Below are 21994 nucleotides of genomic sequence, written 5' to 3'. Positions count from 1 at the left end.
CAGGGTCTGCACAAGAAACAGTTTCTGAATGAGGGAATGGGTGGGCTGCTTGAATCTCTGCCATCCCACATCCTGGCCACGTGAAACTCAATCATAACTGTGACTTTCATTGGCACTGAGGGGTATGTGCCCAGCTGTCTCTCTCATTAAGGCCGTGAGTGCCATGAGGACAGCAACGGTATCTGGAGCTGCTCACTGCCACATCCCTGGAGCCTGGTACTCACCCTGGTATACAGCAGGTGCCAAATAAATGCTGCTGAGCGTGAAGGTCTCAGTGGAACTGGAAGGGAAGCAGGATTCTAGGGTTGCTGGATGGAGGGGAAGGGGCAACAACACTAAATCATGATGCAACGATCCCATTTCTGGGAGGTTTATGTCGCATTGAGCTCTTTACCTGCGTGAATCCTCCTAGCCTCCCTGCATGGTAGGGACTGTTACCATTCCCAGTTTACAGCCAGGGAAACCAAGGTTCACCGAGAATGCTGGCAAAGGACGGAGCTGGGATTGGAACCCAGGTCTGTGTGGATCTAGGCTCATGTCATTTCTACTCCACATCACGGGAGCCGGATGAATAATCTGTGTTCACCCTGTTACCCTCAGTGCTTAGCATGGTTCTTGGCACACAGTGGTGCTCAACCTTTTCTTGAGCACAAGTCAACAGTGTTCACCACTTAGCCCCGGCACCTAGTACCATGCCTGGCACACAGCAGGTGCTCAAGAAACATCTACTGAATGGATGCATGAGTGACTGCACGAATGGCCACTCATCCCACACCAGTCGTGCTGGCTGTTGCAGTATCGTCTGCTTTGATCGCCACTACCCCCAGGCAGACACGAGTGTTGAGAGAAACTTGGCTGACAGCACTGTGAGATGGATGCGCGCCCGGCGGCCTCATCTCCCCACCGACTGGCCCCGCACGGCCTTCCATAATGCAGTCCATTAAAAGGCTTGTAAATTTTCATACACGAAAGCCTACCACGGCATCAGCACAGACTAATTGTTGTTAAATGTGTGGGAATGTTACCGCCATGCTGCTGGAGCGATCACTCTTCCCAGCTCAGCCCGGCCCATGCCTCTGCAGGCAGAAAGCTTACAACACTTGCACAAGGCCAAAAAGCAATTCGTGTCAAAAAGATCAATAATATAAAAATAAAGCATGAGAATTCTAGTTAAAGGGAATGTCATATAAATATGTGGTTCACGTCCATGATTCCAAGATTAAAAAAATCAATCAATATCGTTCTTTAGATGATGTTATTTCTAATGAGAAATACCCGGAACAACTGCAAATAACTGCTTAACTGGGGGGGAAAAGCATTAATAATTTACTTTATAAGGTATATGATACCAAATGAAAGAGGATTGCTGCTGGTTCTTAATTTGGTTGTAAGATGGCGTGACAGGTTCAGTGATGCTTTGGTGGGTTCTTAATATTAAATTCAGAAGGATGTTCGGGTTTTACCCCTAGCTGGGCAGGGCAAAGCCAGAGGAGCCAGACTGGGTTATGGGAGCCAAGGGGACCTGCATCACCAAAGTTATTATGTCATCAGAGGAGGCTGTGGGGAATGTATGTGCAGGTGTGCGAGCAGGGAACAGTAAGGATGGACAGAAGTCTTTCTTACTGCATCTTGCAAGTGACACCCTGTTTACTGAGCTCTTGTTATGTGCCAAGTCCTGGGCTGGTTATGCAGACCTGGGTTTGAATCCCAGCTCTCGGCAGGGGCTGCGCTTCCCTGGTGGATTCTGCCTGGATAGCTCAGCAAAAACATCTAAAAGGCACAGATCTGGCTGGACAGAGGTCCTTCCCAACCATAACCACCTGCAAGTGTCCAATTCAGGCCCTCAATCTAGAATCTATATTCTCAGCTCCTTCTGTACCCCCCAGGCTCCTTGAGGAGCTCTGTTCAGCCCTCGAAGCTGAGATGTGTATCTTTCACCCTCTGCTCTGCTGATGAGGAGCTGTGTGAGCTTAGGCAACCAGCTTAACCTCTCTGAAACCCAATTTCTCACCTGTAAGAGGGGACAACACCAGTGGTGCCTCCCTTGCCATGCTGCTGAGAGGTGGTGATGTATGACAGGCATTGCTAAATGCTCGATAAATTTTGCTGGCTGGTGTCCCAGCCTGAGTTACCACCCACACCATGTGCTGGGTGCTAAGCCTCACTTACCTCACCTGAGAATGGGTGAGAGCAGAGGCTTCCTCACTGGGCTCGTGGGAGGAATAAATGTGATGAGGCAAGTTTCAGCTCATCAGCTAGGAGTGCTGACTAATCTTCAAAGAGCACTCACTATGTGCTAGGTTTTGTTCTTGGGGCTTTTCAAGTATCAACTCATTTAACCCTCTCATCGACCTTATGAGGTGGGTACTATTATTATCTCCATTTAAAAGCCAAGGAAGCTGAGGCCCATAGAGGTTGAGTGACTTGCCCAGGATCACACAGTTGGGAAGTGGATAGGCTAAGATGCAAGCTCATGCCAATCTGGATCCAAGCCCATGCTTGTTCCCACTGCTTGTCTTTCCTGGTGGGTCCCGCTGGTCAGCGAGGCCATTTCTCCCTGGCCTTGTAGGCTGGTCAGGACTGCACGTGTCTAACGTCTGTTGTGGCCCCAAGGGGGTCCCACTTACAAAGAGATGGTCATGACAGTGCTGGGAGGGACAGAGAAAGGGTCATCTGGGGAGTCAGAGAATTATGACATCAAAGACAGCTGGAAGAGCAAACAATGTTAAAAGGCAAAAAGAAAAATAAAAGATCGGCTCAAAGGGAAGGGCAAGAGTCCTGCGGGCAGATGCGGAACAGGAGGGGAGCATAGGGACCAAATTAGGACACGGTATGCAGAGCTGGGCGGGGGCTCAGGGCAGGGAGGGCTGAGCCCGTCTCAGGTGATCTGAGCTGTGAGGATGCCCCCCATGCCCTTCTCAGGCAGCTCAGCTTCAGGAATGGAGACTATAAACCCCCGGGGATCTTGTCCTGGGTTAGAACCCCCTTCCCCACCCACGACTGCCTGTGAGGGAGAAGCAGGGAGTCCTCAGTGTCTGGGGCTGGGACAGATGGTGGGGGAAGCCGATGATGACTTCAGGTTCTGGGTACTCAGTAAATGTTTGTTGAGTGAATAAATGACTTCATGGACTCAACCGATGATCTGATCTATCTCCTGGAAAATGGCATCTTAGTCCCGTCTCTAAGCTCCTAAAAGGTGGTCACGCCACACGAGCTCCCCTCTGATCCTAAGAGGACAGGGAGAGAACATTCTCAGGCCCGAACCAAACACACCCACCACAATGAGAACAAATAACTTGCTGGCCACTCAACAGAGAATCTCACTGAAACTTTTGCAATCCGATGAGCTGTCCCTATTTACAGATGAGGAAACAGTGGCTCAGAGACATGAAGTCACTTGCCAAAGTCACATAAGCAGTGTTAGGGTGGGACACAGACCCTGGATGTCTGACCGCCACACTCTCCCGCCTCCCCTGGGGGTCAGAGGACACTTCAGCCTCCTTGGTTTCCAAACTGCTCTGTTTCAATCAGGCCCAGATAAATGTGTCTGTTCCAACTCAACGGAAAGGGTTTTCCATCATGCAGGCCATATCCCCTTCAAGGTGGAAGAGGAAGGAAGCAGGGAAAAAAAATTTCCCAGCAGTGGCCTTGCCATCTTCTGGCTGGGCCACTGCACACGCTCCTTAGAAAAGTTTCACCTCTGATTTAGCATAAGAAAACTTTTAATTTAGATGTTTTCGTCTCTCTCTCCAAGTAAAAATAAGTTTAAAATAATGACTGTAATAAATGAAGGTAATTAATTGTAGTTTGTTCCTTTACTGTCTAGTCAGCTTAATTTTACCTTTTCAACTAATAATGAGAAAATAATTTTTGTGCTCGGAGGGTTAATGATATGTAACTGCGAGAACTGCTAATTGCATGTTGCAATCCATCCATCAACAACCCCATCTGTGCGACTTGATTATGTTTGTTAAATTATTGCTTTGAATTATCTTTCATAAAGCAACTTTTGTAATTAGCAGGGCTTTCGTCTTGCTCTTTTCTCTGCGCGCAAGGATATTCAAACTTTGGCCATTTCAAGCTGTCTCCATTAAGCCACCTTCTCTGGCTGTCTTTGTTTCCCTGAGCAGGGGGAATCAAGACTGTCCTTTAAGCAATCAAGGCGGAGAGGAAAAGCTTCCTTGATTCACAGCAGGGCAAATTCACTTCCTCTCCGCCCCCCTCCCACCAGCATGAAAAAAAAAGAAAGAAAGAAAGAAAGAAAGAAAGAAACAGAAAAAGAAAAAAAGACCCTCACACATACACAGTATGAAAAGATAAAAGGATGCTCGTATGCTGTATTCACCAGGGCTGGTGGAGTGAAATTAAGGAATGAACTTGAACATGTTATATTTCAGCAAGAGGCCCACACTGGGGAAGAAGGAATGACAGGCACGATATTCAGCCTTGGCGTTTTATGGGTTAGTTTATATGACTCTGGAAGGTGTTTGCCTCAGGGAATATTCCTGGGAGGTGATTAATGCCCACTTGGGAATCCTCAGCTCTGAGCCCAGAGCCTGGTGGATGGCGAGAGGGAAGCGGCATAAAGGATGAACCCTCATTAAAAAAATTAAAATGAAAATCAAATTTGGATTATAAACGGCCTATGTGTGTGCAGTTTGTTCTGGACGAAGGAGATGCTTTTTATTAACACCTTTCTTTGCCGGCGTTTCTCCCCTGAGGCACTGGGAGGGACATGGCAGCCGCAATGGATTAGTCAATAGATCATGAAGAAAGCAGGGGTTTTGGGAATAAAACTCCAGACAAATGTGGTCTTTTTGGTACATTAAAGGGACGATGGAAAACCCTCTTAAAAAAATTAACGAAGCTCCTTGAAGATCCCCAGCTATTAAAATGGTGTGTATTCAACACGTCACATGGGTTTGGAAATGAAAATTCAGCTTTGCCTCTTTTGGCCCCACTAAGACTCTCTCTCCTGCACTTACTGAGCACCAACTGTGTGCCAGACACCATGCCGACTGCCTCCACCCTGTTTAGCTCTTAGGATCCTTTCTGTTAGCCTCACTTACGAGAGGAGGAAAGCTGCAGCTCCAAGAGGTAGAGGAACTTCTCCCAGGTCACTCAGCTAGTATAAGCAGCAGGGCTGAAATTCAAGCCAGGCCCATATGAGTCTGATTCACATGTGTTTTCCACCATGCTGCACTTGGGTCTTCCCTGGATCACTGCCGAAATCTAATGTTTAACTCTTTCTCCTATTGGAAAGATGGCATAAGTCATGCCTGCTTCCTATAGGGACAGAAAACCCGCTTCTTTTGGATAAAAATCCTTGAACACCTAGTTAGGAAAGACGCAGATTCCAACCTAGGCATAGTGGAGGCCAAATAAACCTGTGTTGAAGGTGACTGATCATAGGAATAATAAAATAATAAAACTTCTAATACGCAAGGTAATGTCCTAAGCACTCCATGAGTACTGACTTTGTTCTTCCTCAATCACAACCCTATGAAGTAGGTATAATTATTATCCAGTTTTATAGAGTAAGACACAGAGGCACAGAGAGGTCAAGTAGCAGCTCTCCATGTACCGGGAATTACATTAAAATCTTTCTTTTCATTATATTTCAGTTAATCCTCAAAACAACATGAAAAGATCTGCAGTGCCTTTATTCCACTTTAACATATAGAGAAACTGAGGGTCTAAGTAGCTAAGAGAAGCTCTGCCACACCAACCCAAGCAAGGGAATGGCTGAGAAAGTGACGCTCTACACGAGACACTCACTGCCTGTCTTTGGGCTGGACAGAGGGATCAGCTGCCTGAGAGGGCTTGTGGGCTGAGTATTTCTCAGGGGACCATGAGCTGGCAGATGGGGGCCTTTTTTTAAAAACATAAAGCCATGACGACACATTCCCAACATTATTGGTCTTCTTTCTGGTTTTTTTCTACCCCCTTCCAGCTCAGGCACCTTACAACGAAATGAATCAATACCGGATGGCCCTAGAAATAAATAAGCGCATCAGTCAACTCAGTAATAAAATGAAAGGATGAAAAATATGGAAATCAGCGACATTTGTGTAAATCCAGTTATTGTTTACTTTAATATTGCCTTATGCGCTTACGCAGTTCCGAAGAGACAGATTTAAAGTAATGTGGCACTTGGCAGACGACAGACTTAAAATGCATCTCCACTGGCGAGCTCTGAGAAGGGCCTATCCTTCCAGGGTCCTGCCTGAATACAGGGGAAGACGGAGAAGAGCCCCCTGAAGACAGAACATTGGAGAAATGGCCCTCCCTTCCACTCTCCTGACTCAGTGTAATTCCATTCTTTTCCTAGCCTACCTCCTGCACCAACCAGACAAGTGGACATTCTCAGAATCCTGGTCACAAAGTCAAGCAAAGTGGAGAAACAGGGGAGGTTCAGCTCCATCCCAGGGCACCGGGAAGGCAAGAGAAATAACTGGCTGAGGACAGCTCAGCTGCTGCCAAAGGAACTAGGGCCCGATGGGTTGGCAGGAAAGGATGTGAAAAGTGTAGATTTTATATCCTCAGAGGATGCGTGGTAGAGAGGATTTCAGAGCAGGCAGAAATCCCATCAAACAGAACAGAGAACCCATTCTTATCATGATACCATGGCTGATCAGGAGGGCATGGGGCAGTTTGCAATGGGGGTAGAGAAGTTTCTCTGCTGCTGGCATCCTCTGGCAACTCCAGGTGGGATAGGAGAGGGGACTGGGAACTATTTTTGTGACATGCCACAGGCCTTGGGTCTTACCTCAGCTTGGAAGCTTTTTAATACAGGAGCCACCATCTCTCTGATTTCCTGTAAAAGAGATCAGCGAAGAGTTCACCGTGGTGCCAAGTGGGATACCCCCATGGCCCCTGTTTGCAGCTCATTGTTGTCCCCCAAATCAGTATTTCCCAAGCGTGTCCCGTGGGACCTGCACTCCATGAGATTTCATAAGGGTTCCTCATATATACACCTACAGACAGACACAAACACACACCAAGGTGCCAAGCCAGATCCAACTAGGACACATCAAGCACAACATCAAGTTTCTTCCCTGCAGGACTTTTTGGAGCCTTTTATATAATGCACAATGGGAATTTCTGGAAGAGGGAGAGAGAGGAAGTAGCATTTCCCAAATGGATTTGATCATGGAATGCTCTTTTATGCAAAGTACCTTGTGGGACTGGTGGTCCATCATGGGACATTTTTTGGAGCAAGGGCTGGAAAGGCTCCACACCCAGGGCCATGCCACCAAAGCTCGTACATGAAAACCTCTGTCCTTTAGGTTGCTTGGGAGATGTCTCCCTAGGGTGCCATTTCTGCTCCCCCCACAGCTGCCCCCTCCAGCAAAGACTGCATTTGGCATTTTAGCAACACCGTCCTGCACGGTCGCTCCTTCCTCACCAGAAGGTGGGGTTTCTGGGGGCTTGGTGGGGTCACCTGTCATGGCACCCAGCTCAGAAGAAGGGTTCTGTAAATGTTTGATCAACTCTATGCCATTGGGCTGTCTTCAGAAGGCAGCCTCCTCTTTCTGGACCCTAATTTCATGCCTTTCTCAAGTGACCTTGAGGTTCCCAGCCCCAAGGGCATCCCTGGTGGACTCCCATGAGTTCTCTCCAGCGTGCAAGAGGGATTAGAACCGAGGGTACCAAGATCCCAACCATAAATTCTCCAGTTTCCCCTGAGACCCACTGGTGACTCCCCTAACCACTGGCTTCTATGGCCCACAAGAGACCCCCTTGGGAGGAGGAGCTGAGGGGAGCTGGAGAGAATGGAGAGGGAGCGGGTAGCAGACAGAAACAGGAAAGGAAGAGATGAGCTGAAGAATACATATTTCAGGTGAAGAATAAAATCCCTTAACTATGAAATAGGATTGCGTTGCTTCTGGCCCTGGAAAAAATCCTTCTTCTGGGTCCTGGCTATGCTTTCCTCACTGATTTGTGGCCCCCAGGGCTTCTCAGAGCCACTGATATACTGACGTATGCAGGGGATCTTCAGGAGGAACGTAAGGAGTGCGTGTGAACCTAGTGGATTTATTTGATCATAAGAAACCGTGAGTGCACGGGCTGAGCGCAGAAAACGAAACTTAAGAAAACCTAGATTGTGGGCTGTAAACTCAAATGCCCACAGAGGCTGGAGGAAGTGGACAGGAGGGAGACGGGCTGTCCCGTGACAAATCTCAGGGGAGCACAGCATCTTGGTAATGTGAGTGGCAGCTGCTCGGCTGTTTCTGATGACTGCCACTTGGGCATGGAGCATCCACGTGGCCAGATCTACCAAACAGTCTCAAAAGCTATTGGAAATCCAAGCTTTGGGGTGAAATCAGAGATGCTAAACATCGACAACTTACTGTAAAATTTGAAAGACCTTTACAGACCAAATAAAACACATTAACAGGAAGCCTCTGGTCTGGGTTCAGGAAATATCGGTGTTGGAAGGGGCTCAAAAACCATCTCCAGTCCCCTGAATTTACAGAAAGGGACACAGAGGCCCCGAGGGGGGCTGCCTTGTTCAAGGTCCCAAAGCAGGTGAGTGGCACAGTTGGGATTTCAGTGCAGGTCAGCAGAATCCCCAAACAGGCGCTGTTCACAACCCCACACTCAAATGAATTTAGAGGATTCCAATCTGAGACCCATGGTGGGGTGGGTGGGATTCTGGGCCAATGCCAGCCATTTCTAGAAGCCCACTGCCCTGTCTGCTTAACCCCTGGGGGAAACTGAGCAAAGGCATCAGCAGGAGGTGAGCTGGGCACCAGCCAGATGATGTTCTTAAATAAAGTCTTGGCATGACTCTCCCCCATCAGGAGAGGCTAGTTCCAAAAATGAGAATTTTCAGAGGCGCGACTATAATAGGAATGGAAACTTATTCCTTCTAATTACATAATTGCATAATTATGCAGTATTAAAATTATGTAAGCCGAACTCAGAGGCTTAAAACCTGGCCTGGATTTCCCTCATCACCTGGGGGAAGGAGGACAAAATGGTGGGCTGTGAAGATCTGTGGCCGTTTCATCTCTGCTTCCCAGAGATTGGAGAGTCAGAGGCAAAGCTTCTGGTTCTCTCCTTCTGGGCAGAAAAACTGGTTTAAAGACCATGCTGTTCTCTGTTCTAAGAGGGAAGGGAAGGATGCTCAGAATCTCCCTATGCCTTCTTAGCTCCCAGTCAAACCCAGGACTTAACTTGGCCTTTCTAAAGCCATAACATGGGAGACACGCTCAGATCTGAGATTCCCGTCCCTTCTACAAGCGCACTCTCTCTCAGCTCTCAAACCTGATTCCTCCCAGACTTGCTCCATGGACAAGTTCTAACTAGATCCTACTTCCCACTCTTGCCTTGAAGAACCAAAGATATTTATGACTGGTGTGAGGAGGACTTCAGAGCTAAGAGACTGACCCTTCTGCACTTATGTGGCCTGATTCCTGGGTGGGCTTGCTTCTTCTCCATCTTTCCATGGCCTCCATCAGTAAGATGGCAACAGGACCCCTAGGTGATTCCAACAGGCAGAGTGGAATCAACATGTCCAGGTCTGATACCTCTGGAATGGCAGACCCTGTCTGGCGCTCCTCCAAGATCCAGGCCACCTGAGCAGCCTGGGACAGAGAGCTCAACCCTCTGCTGACCACAGAGAAGCACAGCAGGCTTTGGGAATGGGCGGGGTATCTGTTTCCTGTAATGGCTCTGATGGGTCACATCCCTGCCAACATTATATGGAGTCAGAAGGTTTTCTTTTTCCTATAATACGTGTTTATTTCCATCACTAAAAAAAAAAATTTGAGAAGCAACAGGGGGCCTGACAGAGGAGGAAAAAAATTCACACATTCACCCTTGTGAAGAAAGAAACATGTCCGTTCTCATCTCTTCCCCTGGGGGACTCTTACATTGCAGGGGCTGGCCATTACCTGGACCACCCTCATGGCAGCTGGGAAAGACAACGCTGGTGGCTGGAGTTGCAAAGGAGGAGGTGAAGGGGGGAGAATGAGGCACATTTATGGGCAGGCGGGGGAGACAGTTTCAGACATGGAGATCAAGGGAAGGACCAGAGAGGGTGAGACAGCCTACAGCCATCATCTCCCGGACGCCAATGGGAAAGCAAAATAAAATCAGGAACTCTAGACAAATTGTCTTTGCCGTCAAGGCCAAGCATTTGACTTAGACATTAATGTGAGGGGAAAATGGATGTTGTATAGAGCCCTCAAAAACAATGACTTCCATGGAGAAGCATCCTGCTCTTATTCTAGACAGCGCCAGTGAGCACCGCTATACTGAGAAACACGGAAAGGTTGAGGGTTGTATTTTTTCTTCGTAGCTAATTAGCTTCTTTTCTTGTTAGTCACTTATGTCTATAGTTTTCAAAATACAGTTTGAACAGAGAAAAATCTGCATTCCTATTGAGTTAATTCTATAATAGCAACTATACTGTACCTCAGGTACATTTTTCTTAAATTCCCGGCGGAGTTCAATTAAATGTTTATGAGAATGTTCACTCTCCTCCTGCCGTGCAGACAGCTCGGAAGCGACGGAATTAAGCTCCTTCTGGAACAATAAAAAAAAAAAAAAAAAAAAAGAAAAAAAAAGAGAGAGAGAGGGAGAGAGAAAAGAAAAAGATTTTTTTCCTCCTTTTCCTTTTTAATCATCGTACAAAACAGCATTCCAAACAAGTTTCCTTAACTTACAAAAAAGCTGAGAAAAGACAGGATATTGACTCCTGGCACAAATGAATAATTTACGAAACTGGGGATGCAACCGAAAAAAATCCAGGACAGCTTTTTTTGCTTGTCAGAAGTCAGGCCAGATCAATAATCTCCCATAAAGTTGGGTGGAGTTGTTTTTTTTCATTTCTCCCCTACGCCTCTGCCCCACCTCTTAAATTTCCAAGGGAGTGATGGCATAAGCTTGTCAGTAACTGTAGAAAACATCTCCAAACGGTGTCAAAATAGTAAAGTGCGGCATATTGTATGGGCATATTATAGTGTAAGAAAGTGCTGTCGACAGCTTTCATATATCAGAGGTGGGAACTGTTCCAACTATGACTTACACTTAAGGGTTCATAAATACGCCTTTTAAGATATAGATGGCTTTTTAATTTCTGTAGATTTTGGAAAAATGAAGGTGCCAATAAGAAGCAAGATGACCTTTTGTGTATCCTGCAGTAAATTATCTAAGGTTCACTTCAAGTATAAGAAATATTTCATTGAAGACTCCTGGATTCAGAAGAAAAGGATTGGAAGCAGCCTTGCCTGCTTATGTGCAATGAAGGTTTCAGACCAGGTTTTTACAGGATGAACCAAGGAGGGAAAAAAAGAGAGTGAGAGATGGAAGTGGGGGACGCTCCAGCTCACACATGACAGACAATGTCTGCTGGTTGTACATGTATATTTGATCACCCCTCTCGCAGCTTTCTTCACTTTAACAGTGGCGGTTTCACGAGGGGAGAATAATTCACCATGAGTTGTCATGGATTTCATTTGCATAATTCAAGAAATGCTCTGTTTATGTGGTCTGCTGCTTTCTTGCACCATCCCGAGATGGGCTTTTTTCTGGACGATAACTAGAGGAGCATTTCTGTATATATCACCCGATTATATCTGCAGCAATCAAGCCCCATAATTTCCTAAATCCGGTGATGCAATAAATTTCTGCAATCAGATTTATTAAAAACACACAAGCAGATGCAAGAGTGTATTTCTAGGGTGAACCCTTTAATCTAACATATGTATGATGAGGCCCGGCACCGTGTTGAAAGACCTCATTTGTCATCGCTAATACGCATTCATCTTGCACACACAATGAAACACTTTTACTATTAGATAATGAAATAAAAGTACTATTAACCCGCTGCAAATCCTTTTCCCTTTAAGAGACGAAATGCATGGTAATCGTCTTATATCATGTCTGAGAGTCGGTAAATCTGCTCAATAGCAGTTCACCATAGCACCATAAACCTTGCACCCATCGAAGGCTGGAGCGCATACCCCAAACCCAGGATAAGTGTCTCTGCCTATGGAGCCTTTGGGAGAATCGGGGAAGGAATTTCTATTTCTGGAGAAATGTCTAACCTCTTTGGAGAATCATAAGACTAGAAGGGAGGAAAATCGAGGCAAGAAAGTAGCCATTAAAATAGAGAGGCAAGAGACTTGGAAATGTGGTGCTCTCCAAGGTGCTGATATCAATTCTATGCCACAGCACTGGGTGCACCAACTCCAAGGTGCAGGGGCTTCCAGTCCAAACGTCCCATTGAATTTTTGAGCCAGGTAAGGAACAAGGTGTCATGGGAGAGAAGAGAGAGAAACAGAAACAATTTTTGACAGTCTGCCAAGGTGACAGAGAAAATAAGGAGACTTCTGGTTTATCATCATTTAAAAATAATTGTAGTTTCCAATAAAGAAACCACAATTGACCATGACCAAAATATCGAGTAACTAGGGAGATCTGTGTTAGCAGCAATGGGACTGACCAAAGGCAGACAAAAACCAACTATGTGGGGCAGCCATGTGGACAGACCCTCACTTGGCAGGAGAGAAGTAACTGGAGTGTCATTGTCAATTTGAGTTGTGGCAGAGTGCTCACAGTTTTTCTTAGTTTTTCTCATCCGTCTTGAAGATAAAGAGGTGATTTTTACATGGCTACAGGACAAACAGAACTGGGACTTGGGTTAACATCACACGGTTTTGAATGATCATATATCTGACACAATGTTCTTATCTCTGGGATACTGCCTCTCCCAGCATCCCAGCAACCTGGTGGGGGCTGAACTTTGACTCCTTATTTAAAACATCAAACCCAAGTTCCAAAAGGAAATCTCAGAGCAGGTTAAGTCCAACTGTCTGATGTGCTGTACCAGACAACGATGCCATGTGACTGCACTGGCTCCCTCCACCCTAACCTCCCAGGCTGCTGGTGGGCTGCTGCATCCACACTGTAGACAGAGCAGAGGTGAGACCAGATGGGGAACATCAGCAGGCTTCCAACCCCAGCCCCACAGAAGCCCAGCTCTTGGTGTCTTTCCTGTTCATCCCTAGAGAAGCAGACGATGGACATCATGACTGATGTCCATGTTCTTCTCACCTTTGCCTTACATCTATGCTCATCCTTCAACTCTGAATTCTTGCCACGTTTCTATGGTTAGTACACTAACAACATCAACAACAATAATAGTAAATAATCATAACTACCATTTATTGGGTGCTTACATGTACCAGGCACCATGCTAAGCTCCTCATATACATCATCTCATGTGACGAGCACATTAATATGTTTGTAAGGTAATTCAAGCAGGGACTAAGAAACAAATTACAGTCCTAATAATTTAGCTGTGAATTATCTCCTTGGTGGATTATAAAGGCAAAATTGTAATGCCCTGCTCTTCACAGGGTTTCTGCTCCACTTCCCCACTAGCTGGGGGATGTTCAGGGAGCTTGTTTTAAATGTTATAAATGTGTAAAGCATCAAGCACAGTACTAAGTGTTCAAGAAATGTTGGCTGATACTAATTTAGATAAGCTGAGAGCTCAAAGAACACCGCACTAGATCAGTGATTCTAAGAGTTCTGGATTTCACAGGTCAGTAAAAATCTCACACCCCCACCCCTCAATAAAAGGATGACAGAGTACTGACAAGTTTTACTCTATCAGGCAAAGACATTAAAAACCACTCCCTCTCACCCTAAAAGATAGGCTATTTGAACATTAACAGAGCAAGACAGCCAATGACAGAATTGACATGTCTTTTAAAATAAACACATTTAAAATAAAAAAGCTCACAGCACTGTATTTATTTTGAAGGAATATAAAAAACTCTCATAAACATAAACCAGCACCAGTCTGAAGCTGAGTTTTAGAAATAAGTGTCTGAACCCCCATGCACATACACAGCTAGCAGGGCCTCTTTGATGATCAAGCAGAACTTGGGATCCTCTCCCACCTGGCCCCCAGCCCCCAGCCCTAGGGGAGCCATGATTAACACAGCCCCAGACTTTGGGCCAGGCCCAGGCAGGGAGAAGACTCATCTGATTAACTGGCCATCAGCAGCAGACAGACAGCCCGGAGCCCGGCACAGACCATTCAAATAATGATCATCATAAACAGCCCATTTGCAACTAAAAAAGAAATAATTTTAATGAGCTTGAAGCAGATGATAGATGCAGCTGAGGCTCGGGCCAGCGTGCAGAGAGAAAGGAAGCTGGGACTGAGCTGCAGCCAGGGCTAGGAGCAGCAGGAAGAGGCTGGGGCAGGGAAGAAGGGCTCTTCTGATGGGACCTACAGCCCCACTGCTTGCCCACGGGAAATGCCCACTGCCCAGGGAGTGGCCCTAGCTCTGAGAGCGTCTGCCATCAGCTTGCTGGGCAACCTTGGAACTTCCAAGGCACTCACAGTCTCAGAACATATGAGCCAGAAGGAACTTTCAAGGTTGTCCAGTCCATCACTGTCCGAACTTCAACCATTCATGCTACCCCTCTGCATGCATTTTGCCATACTGATATTCCACATGAATTACTATTTCCATGATATTTATCTTCAAACTGACTCTTCTTTCTTTTTGTATAACTTTAAGTTCAATTTTTTTTTTTTTTTTTTTTTGGCGGTACGCAGGCCTCTCACTGTTGTGGCCTCTCCCGTTGCGGAGCACAGGCTCCGGACGCGCAGGCTCAGTGGCCATGGCTCACGGGCCCAGCCGCTCTGCGGCATGTGGGATCTTCCCGGACCGGGGCACGAACCTGTGTCCCCTGCATCGGCAGGCGGACTCTCAACCACTGCACCACCAGGGAAGCACTTAAGTTCAATTTTAAGCTCAAAGTTTTACACCCTTATAACCATTGCCCAGGTAGATACACAGAATATTCACACTCCTAGCACCTTGGAAGTTTCCATTGTGCCCTCTCCTAGTTAGTACCCCCTTAAAGGTAACTATCATTCTGACCCTAGCATCTAGATAAATTTTGCCTGTTCTTGACCTTTACATAACAACCCCTTCTCTTTTTAACCTAAATAAGTACATTTGAAAAGGAAATTCTTTTTATCACTAGAGGACACTATGCCATAAACAGAAGGTAGTCTTTAAAATAAAAGTACAATGAAAACAAAGCATTGCTGTTTGTCTTTGTTATAAAAGGAGACTGGCAAGTGCTGGAGAGGTGTTAAAGGTAGAGACTTTCTTCCTGTTCCAATGAGAAGGAATGAATGACCACTGAGAAGGGATAACTGAGCCTCCTGACACAGGTCAACCCCTTCTAATGTCAGGTCTACTTACAGTCATCTCACGTCCTAACAGTGGGGGTATGTATGTCCCACACTTTAGCTAACACTAACTGAATCTGAGTCTCCCATTTTAGAGATGCGGAAACTAAGGCAAAAACAGCTTAGGCGACCTGCCCAAGCCACACATCTGGTTAAGAGGCTGTATTTCCTCAGAGGGAAGGTAGCTCTTGGGTGGGGGAGGAAGACTGTTGGTTATCTATGGGGAGAGCAAGTTGAACATTCTCAGTTCAACTGTGTTTCCTCAACCAGGAAGGACTGGGAATCGTAGAAGAATACTTAGTTTTGAAAGAAATTTAACACATGATCTTGACCTGAAGTGTCAATGATGTACAAAACTTTGAGCTAGCTGCTATGTTCTTACAGGGGAAATACACATCTGAATTGTGCATATGCATGTCAATTCCCCCAGCATGTGCTCACACTCTTCTCAGCTCCAAAGACACCCTCACACTCAGACACATCCCCCTAACACCACCTCTGTGAAGAGACCTTCTGAAAACGATGCAGTGATTGCTGGGGATTAGGGGTTAAGGTAGCAAGGACCTCAGGTGTTCCCATATTTTGAAGGGGTTTCATGAAAGGAAAGAAACTCTTCCTCAACATGTCCCTCCTCTGCTCAAAACCCACCTCTGGCTCTCCACTGCTCTAGGACAATCGCCATACTTCCTACCTAGGTGTCACTGGGCCCCTGCCAGTCCTTCCCATCTTCCCATCTCTTTGTTTCCTTCCAAACCAACCTTCCTGCCTTGCAGGAATCCAAAGGCAACAGGGTCTCCCAACTCCATGGCTCAACAGACTTCATTCCTTCAGCTCAGATGATCTCATTCTGTCTTTGCAGCTGAGCTTACTCATCCTTTGTGCCTCGGCTTAAATGTCCCCTCTTCCAGGAAGGATTCCTGAACCCTCCCCTCCAAGTCTGGGCATCTCCTTTGTGCCCCTGTTATCCCTTTCTGATATTTGCCACCAGATGTTGTCTTTTCAAAGGCCTAGAACTTTTTTGCCAAACGAAACCTTACACAGACATTCCTTATAGAAAACAATAGCTCATGGCTAACATTTATGCCACACACACACACACACACACACACACACACACACACACACACACACATGCTAGTATTTATGGAATGTGCTAAGCACTTTATGTATATTATCTCCTGTAAGGATATATGGATGAAGTGGCAGTTGAGATTCCAGGCCAGGTCTGGAAAACAAGGATGACCAGTGATTATGACTTTCAATACAGTCACCAACTCCCCCCAACACAAACCTGGAAGTCTGCTTTCTCTTTACTGCAGGGAGATGCAACTAGAGATGTTGTACATTCAGCCTTCCATCTACCCATCCACCCGTCCATCCACCCATCCATCCATCCATGATCTCCAGTGTGCTAGGCATTAGATAAGGGGAATCAGATACAGTCTATATCCTCCAAGAGCTCAGAAACCAAATAAGACAAGTTAGGGCATAAATAATTCTGGTAAAAGGAACAAAGGCCATCGCATTAAGACATCACCTCCAGAGCAGACTTGGAGAAGAGTGAAACCCTAACATATGCCCTGAATTGCCTTTGCATGGGTATGGAAACTGATGGGGTAAGGGAGAGATACGAGTTTTACCTACTTCTACTAATTAAATCACTGTGTGGTTCCCAACTTGGGCAGGGGTTGCCAGTACCTAGTAAGTTACCCAGGCTGGAAGCCCTTTATCCAACATCCATCCAATCACCCAACCAACCATCCATTTATCCACTCATCCATCCATCCATTTACCTAACAGATCATCTATCTTCCAACTGATCGTCCATTCATCTATTCATCCAACTGATCATCCAACATCCATCTATCCAATCACTCACACTCAACCAGTCATCAATCCATCATCCATCCATCCATCCATCCATCTAATCACCCATCCACCCATCCCCATCTAATCATCCATCCAACTAACTACTGAGCCCCAAATCTGTGCTAGTTACAGTGTTAGGTACTGGTACACAGAAACTAACCAACATAGCCCGTCCTTGAGGAGTTCACAGTGCAGTGGAGGAGACACACAGGCCAATTCCAACACTGTGTGCCGAAGTACAACATGAAAAGTATGAATAAAGTATCATGGGAACACAGAGAGCAAGGTGACGTGCTGTGACTGGGGTAAAGAGTCACCAAGGTGGGAGTGTTTGACCTGGGGTCAGGGGATGAGTTGGTTAAGAAAGCTAAGCATCCCACTCAGAGGAAATGGGATTATTGTGATAGCCCCCTAACTGGTCTCTCTGTTCCTGCCTTTAGTTTTCTTCTTAACATGTATCACTATCAAACACACTATATATTTTATTTACTAGAATGAAAACTCCATGATAGCAAGACAGAGATTTTGGTCCTTTCCTCCTTATGCTCAGTGCCTACAACAGTTCCTGTTACATAGTAGGCACTTCAGAAATGTTTGTTGGTCAAATAAATGAATGAATAAGTGCTACGTGTCAGAAACCCTGAAAGAGCCTGAATTGTCTGGGGAACAATGACCATGTTCAGGGATCACAGACCTGTGTCAAAATTCTGGCTCTTACCCCTCACTAGCAGTGTGACCTTGGACAAGATATTCAACCTTAGTTTCTGTGTCTGTAAAATGAGGATAAAAATTTGTGCCCAAAGTGTTACTGAGAAAACCCTTGAGAACCAGACTGTAAGTAGGTAAAGTGCTTGGCACAGTGTCTAGGATCTTCATTGCTCATATTCCCTCCAATGGAATGTCAGTCCCTCATGGGTGGGGACTGTGCCTGTCTTGCTCACAGCTGTAGCCACAGGTTCTAGCTAAATGCCAGATGCATAAAGGCACTCAAAAAACACTTGTGAATGAATGACTGTTAGTAGATATAAGCATGAGGGGTCCTTTGTGGCAGGAGCAAGATGGGGCCCTCTTGCTGTGTGGGGGGGCCAAACAACCCATTCTGTACCTCAGGTCTATGGAGCCATTCAGGGCTTTGCCATCAGAGTCCCAGGCAAACACCGAGGAGGAGGGTTTCTGGGGATGCAGTGGACCATGATGGGAGTGTCGCCTTCAGAGTGGCCTCAGAGGCTGGCTCTAGGAGGGGGCTGGGAGATGACCTGGGACGAAGGGCACATGCTGGCCTGCCATGAGCAAGGAGACAAGACGGATGGCTCTGCAGCCCGCTGAGATGGATAACTGAGCCTTGGCCGAGAGACGGACCGGGTTACCAGAGCCATCCATCACTCCCGGCACCATATGTAAATTTCAGATGCCAAGATGTAGGGCAAATTATCCGAGGGCCCCGGCAAGGGGTGGTGCCTATGAGAAACAGTTCTCAGTCAAGCTGGCTTTATTGAATTCCATCATCTGGGCCAGGGTGATAGTTCACACTTGGGTCACAGAGCCCGTTGAGAGGACTGTGTCCAAACCGTGAGGCCTGGGTGTGTGGGCGAGGCTGCCAACAACTTCTTAGCAGACTCCCAGTGCAGTGATAACAATAATATAATAACTGTCCCATAGAGGGCTTACTAGGTCCATGTTAACTGGCATACAAAAGTTCATTTTATTTTCCCAACAGTGTTTGGCATGCAGTGGATTCTCTAGAAACATCTGCTGAGGGAGCAAATGAATGGTCCTATGATGCAGGTGCCATTTTACACGGTATCTGCAGAGAAACAAAGCCACTTGCCAAGGTCACACTTTCTTCTGCATTCTTTCCTCCGGATGCTCATGGGGCTACCTTTCCCTTACCTGTTTGTCCCAGACAAGGACTCAAGTGGCCTGAAGATCAGGGGCATGGCTGGGCCTTATCAGTCTGTCTGTCCATCTCTTTGTCCATCTGTCCATCCATCCATCCATCCATCCAGTCACTCCCTCATTTACTCAACTATAATTTAACTGCCTACAATGTTGCCCAGAACAAGTCAGACCCAAGTCCTGCCCTCACAAAGTGCTTGGTCATGGAGGGCGCATAGACAATTAAAATTGTGGTCCACAAGGCCTTCCTAGCAGCTCCCAAAGTTGTGGCTTCCAGAAAACCCAGCGGCAATTTGCTTTTAGCTGGAGGCAGGCCAAGAGCCCACATTTGGCAGGCAGAGCGGGTTTGAGTCCAGACGTTCTTAGTTACTGGCTCTGTGAGTCTGGGCAGACCCTTGACCTCTCTGCATCTAGGATTTACTGCTGTAACATGAAGCCATGGCATGCCTTCTCTCTTAGGGGTGCAGGCAGGATGAGAGGCCTGTGGCTGGCAGGGGGTCCAGGGTGCAGGAGGTGCTTGGGTGCTCAGGGGCCAGGGTTGGCGCTAGAGGTGGGACCACTGCCAGCCCTGAGCCCCGAGAGGGCAGCAACCTTCCCTGCCCTGGTACTAGGCTGAGGCCCAGGGTTGCAGTGGGGACATTTCTTTCATCAGCAAATACTGTCAGCTTGATCCAACCATTTCTCATCCTCTCTACTGCTGCCGCCTGGGTGACCACAGGAGCCTCCTCACTGGTCTCCGCACTGCTGCCCTCACGCTCCTACAGTCCCTTCCCCACCCGACAGCCACTGGGATACTGTTAACCCCAAGTCACACCCTGTCCCTCCTCTACTCAAAACCCTTCCACAGCTCCCACCTGACTCTGCATCAAGGCCTAAGTGCTCACCTCGATGTCAAGGTCCCACGTGACTTATTTCTGTCCGCACATCCTTCTACCCCCTCCTCACTCACTCTCCTCCAGCCACACAGGATCTTTGCTGGCTCCTGAACACATCAAGGACATTCCTACCACAGGGCCTTTGTATTGGCTATTCCCTCTGCCTGAAGTGCTGGGTTTTTGTTTTTGTTTGTTTTTATTCCACATGGGTCTTTTCCTTTCCTCCTCCAGGTCTCAGCTCTTACACTGCCTTCTCACAAAAGCCTGTCCTACCATCCTATTTAAAATAGCAAGCACCTCCTCCTTACCTCACCCATTCTTCTCTCTCTGCTTATTTCTCTAAATGGCACTTGTCATCAACACATATAGGTGGTTAGTGCTCTATTTATTTATTGTCCATTTCCACTAGCCACCTTCCTTGAATGTCAGCTCCAGAAGGACACGGGCTTTGTTTGTTTGGGCCACTGCTGTATCCCTGATGCTTGGTACATAGTAGGTGCTTAACACTTGTTGATTGAATGAATGTATGACTAAAGGAACAAATGAAAGACGTACTGGCCAATCCTGGCACCAAACCTCCCTCCTCCCACACACTTGCACCTCCGTGTCCAAGGCCCTCCCCCACCAAGCATCAGCCAGGAAAACAAGCCAGTTCCTGCTGAAGATGGGACCTGGAGGTGGCTGTCCTTGAGAGAGGATGCCAATCAAACACCTAATTATCTCGCCACGAACCCAGGAGCCACATCTGATCACTTCCTCCTGCCCTTGATTGCTGCTTTATATTCCGGAGTTCTCAGATGTAAAAGCTTGAGGCACCAGGAAAATAGAGAGCCCCGCCCCCACTCTGGTGGGTGTCAGGTGAGGGGCCAGGGACCCCAGGTACTCCCTCATAGGGCTAATACATCTGGTCCAGCTGGGTGAGCTGGCTGGGCAGCTCCTCTCTGTGCTCTTCCCTCTCTTCTGTTAAAAAAGGGGGAGTGGGGCTTCCCTGGTGGCGCAGTGGTTGAGAGTCCGCCTGCCGATGCAGGGGACACGGGTTCGTGCCCCGGTCCGGGAAGATCCCACATGCCGCGGAGCGGCTAGGCCCGTGAGCCACGGCCGCTGAGCCTGCGCGTCCGGAGCCTGTGCTCTGCAACGGGAGAGGCCACAACAGTGAGAGGCCCGCGTACAGCAAAAAAAAAAAAAAAAGGCGGGGGAGTGGGTCACATCAAGGAATCACTCGTTCACCCATTTCAGTGTTTACTGGGCACCTACTCTGTGCCAGGCACTTGCTAGGGGCCACAGTGGTGGTAACTCATCATATCACAGGAGCTAAGGGCTTGCTACGTGGTGTCAACTTTTCATGCCTTGGCTCAGCTCCTCTCCTAACCCCTTCTGCAGATGGGGAAATCCAGTCTGAGAGAGATGATATCACTCACCCAAGATAACAGTCGGGCAAAAGCAGAGCAGGGCCTTGAATCCTCATCCCCTCTTCTCCAAACCGTGGCACCAACGCTGAAGTCTGTGCCATTTTAACATCTTTTTCAAATTCATTTCTCTGAGTAGCCTCTTTTTTAAGGTGGGGGAGGAGACTAGGTGTTACAAGAAGCTCTGTGGAAACCTCAGAAAGCTGTGGAAAAATTTACTGGTGTACAGGGCTAAGACACACAATCCAGGTGGGGAAGGAAGCGCCTGCTCGGTGTTAGGTGGGGGTCTAGGAGCATCGTGGACCTCAGTGTTGGGAGACAATGGTCACACAAGTGCTCATGTGGTGTCCTGGGGAAAGCGCACAGGGAGAGAGCTGCAGCTAACAAAAGAATATGGGCACCGGGCACCTGGGGGAAGGCATCGGAGGAGGAAGGACCCATGGGCAAGGGCGTGGAGGGTGGAAAACCCGGGCTGTGCTGGGGAATGGCTGACCACCTAGATGCGTATTAGGGACTCATGGGGATTGGGGTTGGAAAGCCATGAGGCCAAGGCAAGAAGGAGCTGGGAGCCACAGAGGACCGTTGAGCAGAAGAGGGGCACTTGCTTCAGGCAGCTCTGGGAAGCCTCACGGGCAGCAAGGTGAGGGCAACAGGCAGAAGAGAGAGCTGATGGATTTTAGGGGCCCAATGGAAAGGAATTAATGCCATTTGGC

General features: G+C 47.3%; 1 protein-coding gene across 2 annotated transcripts in view; it reads right to left on the bottom strand.

The window, feature by feature from the left end:
- CUX2 (cut like homeobox 2) overlaps nt 1-21994 on the bottom strand; it is a gene marked incomplete at both ends in the record, with an annotated part of 264482 nt that overhangs the window by 97272 nt on the left and 145216 nt on the right. For both annotated transcript variants that reach the window (XM_079717842.1, XM_079717841.1), the window contains 2 exons: nt 6770-6817; nt 10426-10536. In XM_079717842.1, the coding sequence (XP_079573968.1) occupies nt 6770-6817; nt 10426-10536 (159 nt within the window). The remainder of the gene's footprint in view (nt 1-6769; nt 6818-10425; nt 10537-21994) is intronic.

The sequence above is a fragment of the Hyperoodon ampullatus genome (genome assembly GCF_949752795.1).
Source record: "Hyperoodon ampullatus genome assembly, chromosome: 13".
NCBI lineage: Eukaryota > Metazoa > Chordata > Mammalia > Artiodactyla > Ziphiidae > Hyperoodon > Hyperoodon ampullatus.
Note: the sequence above shows the minus strand (reverse complement) of the source record. Positions and strands in the feature narration are given on the sequence as shown.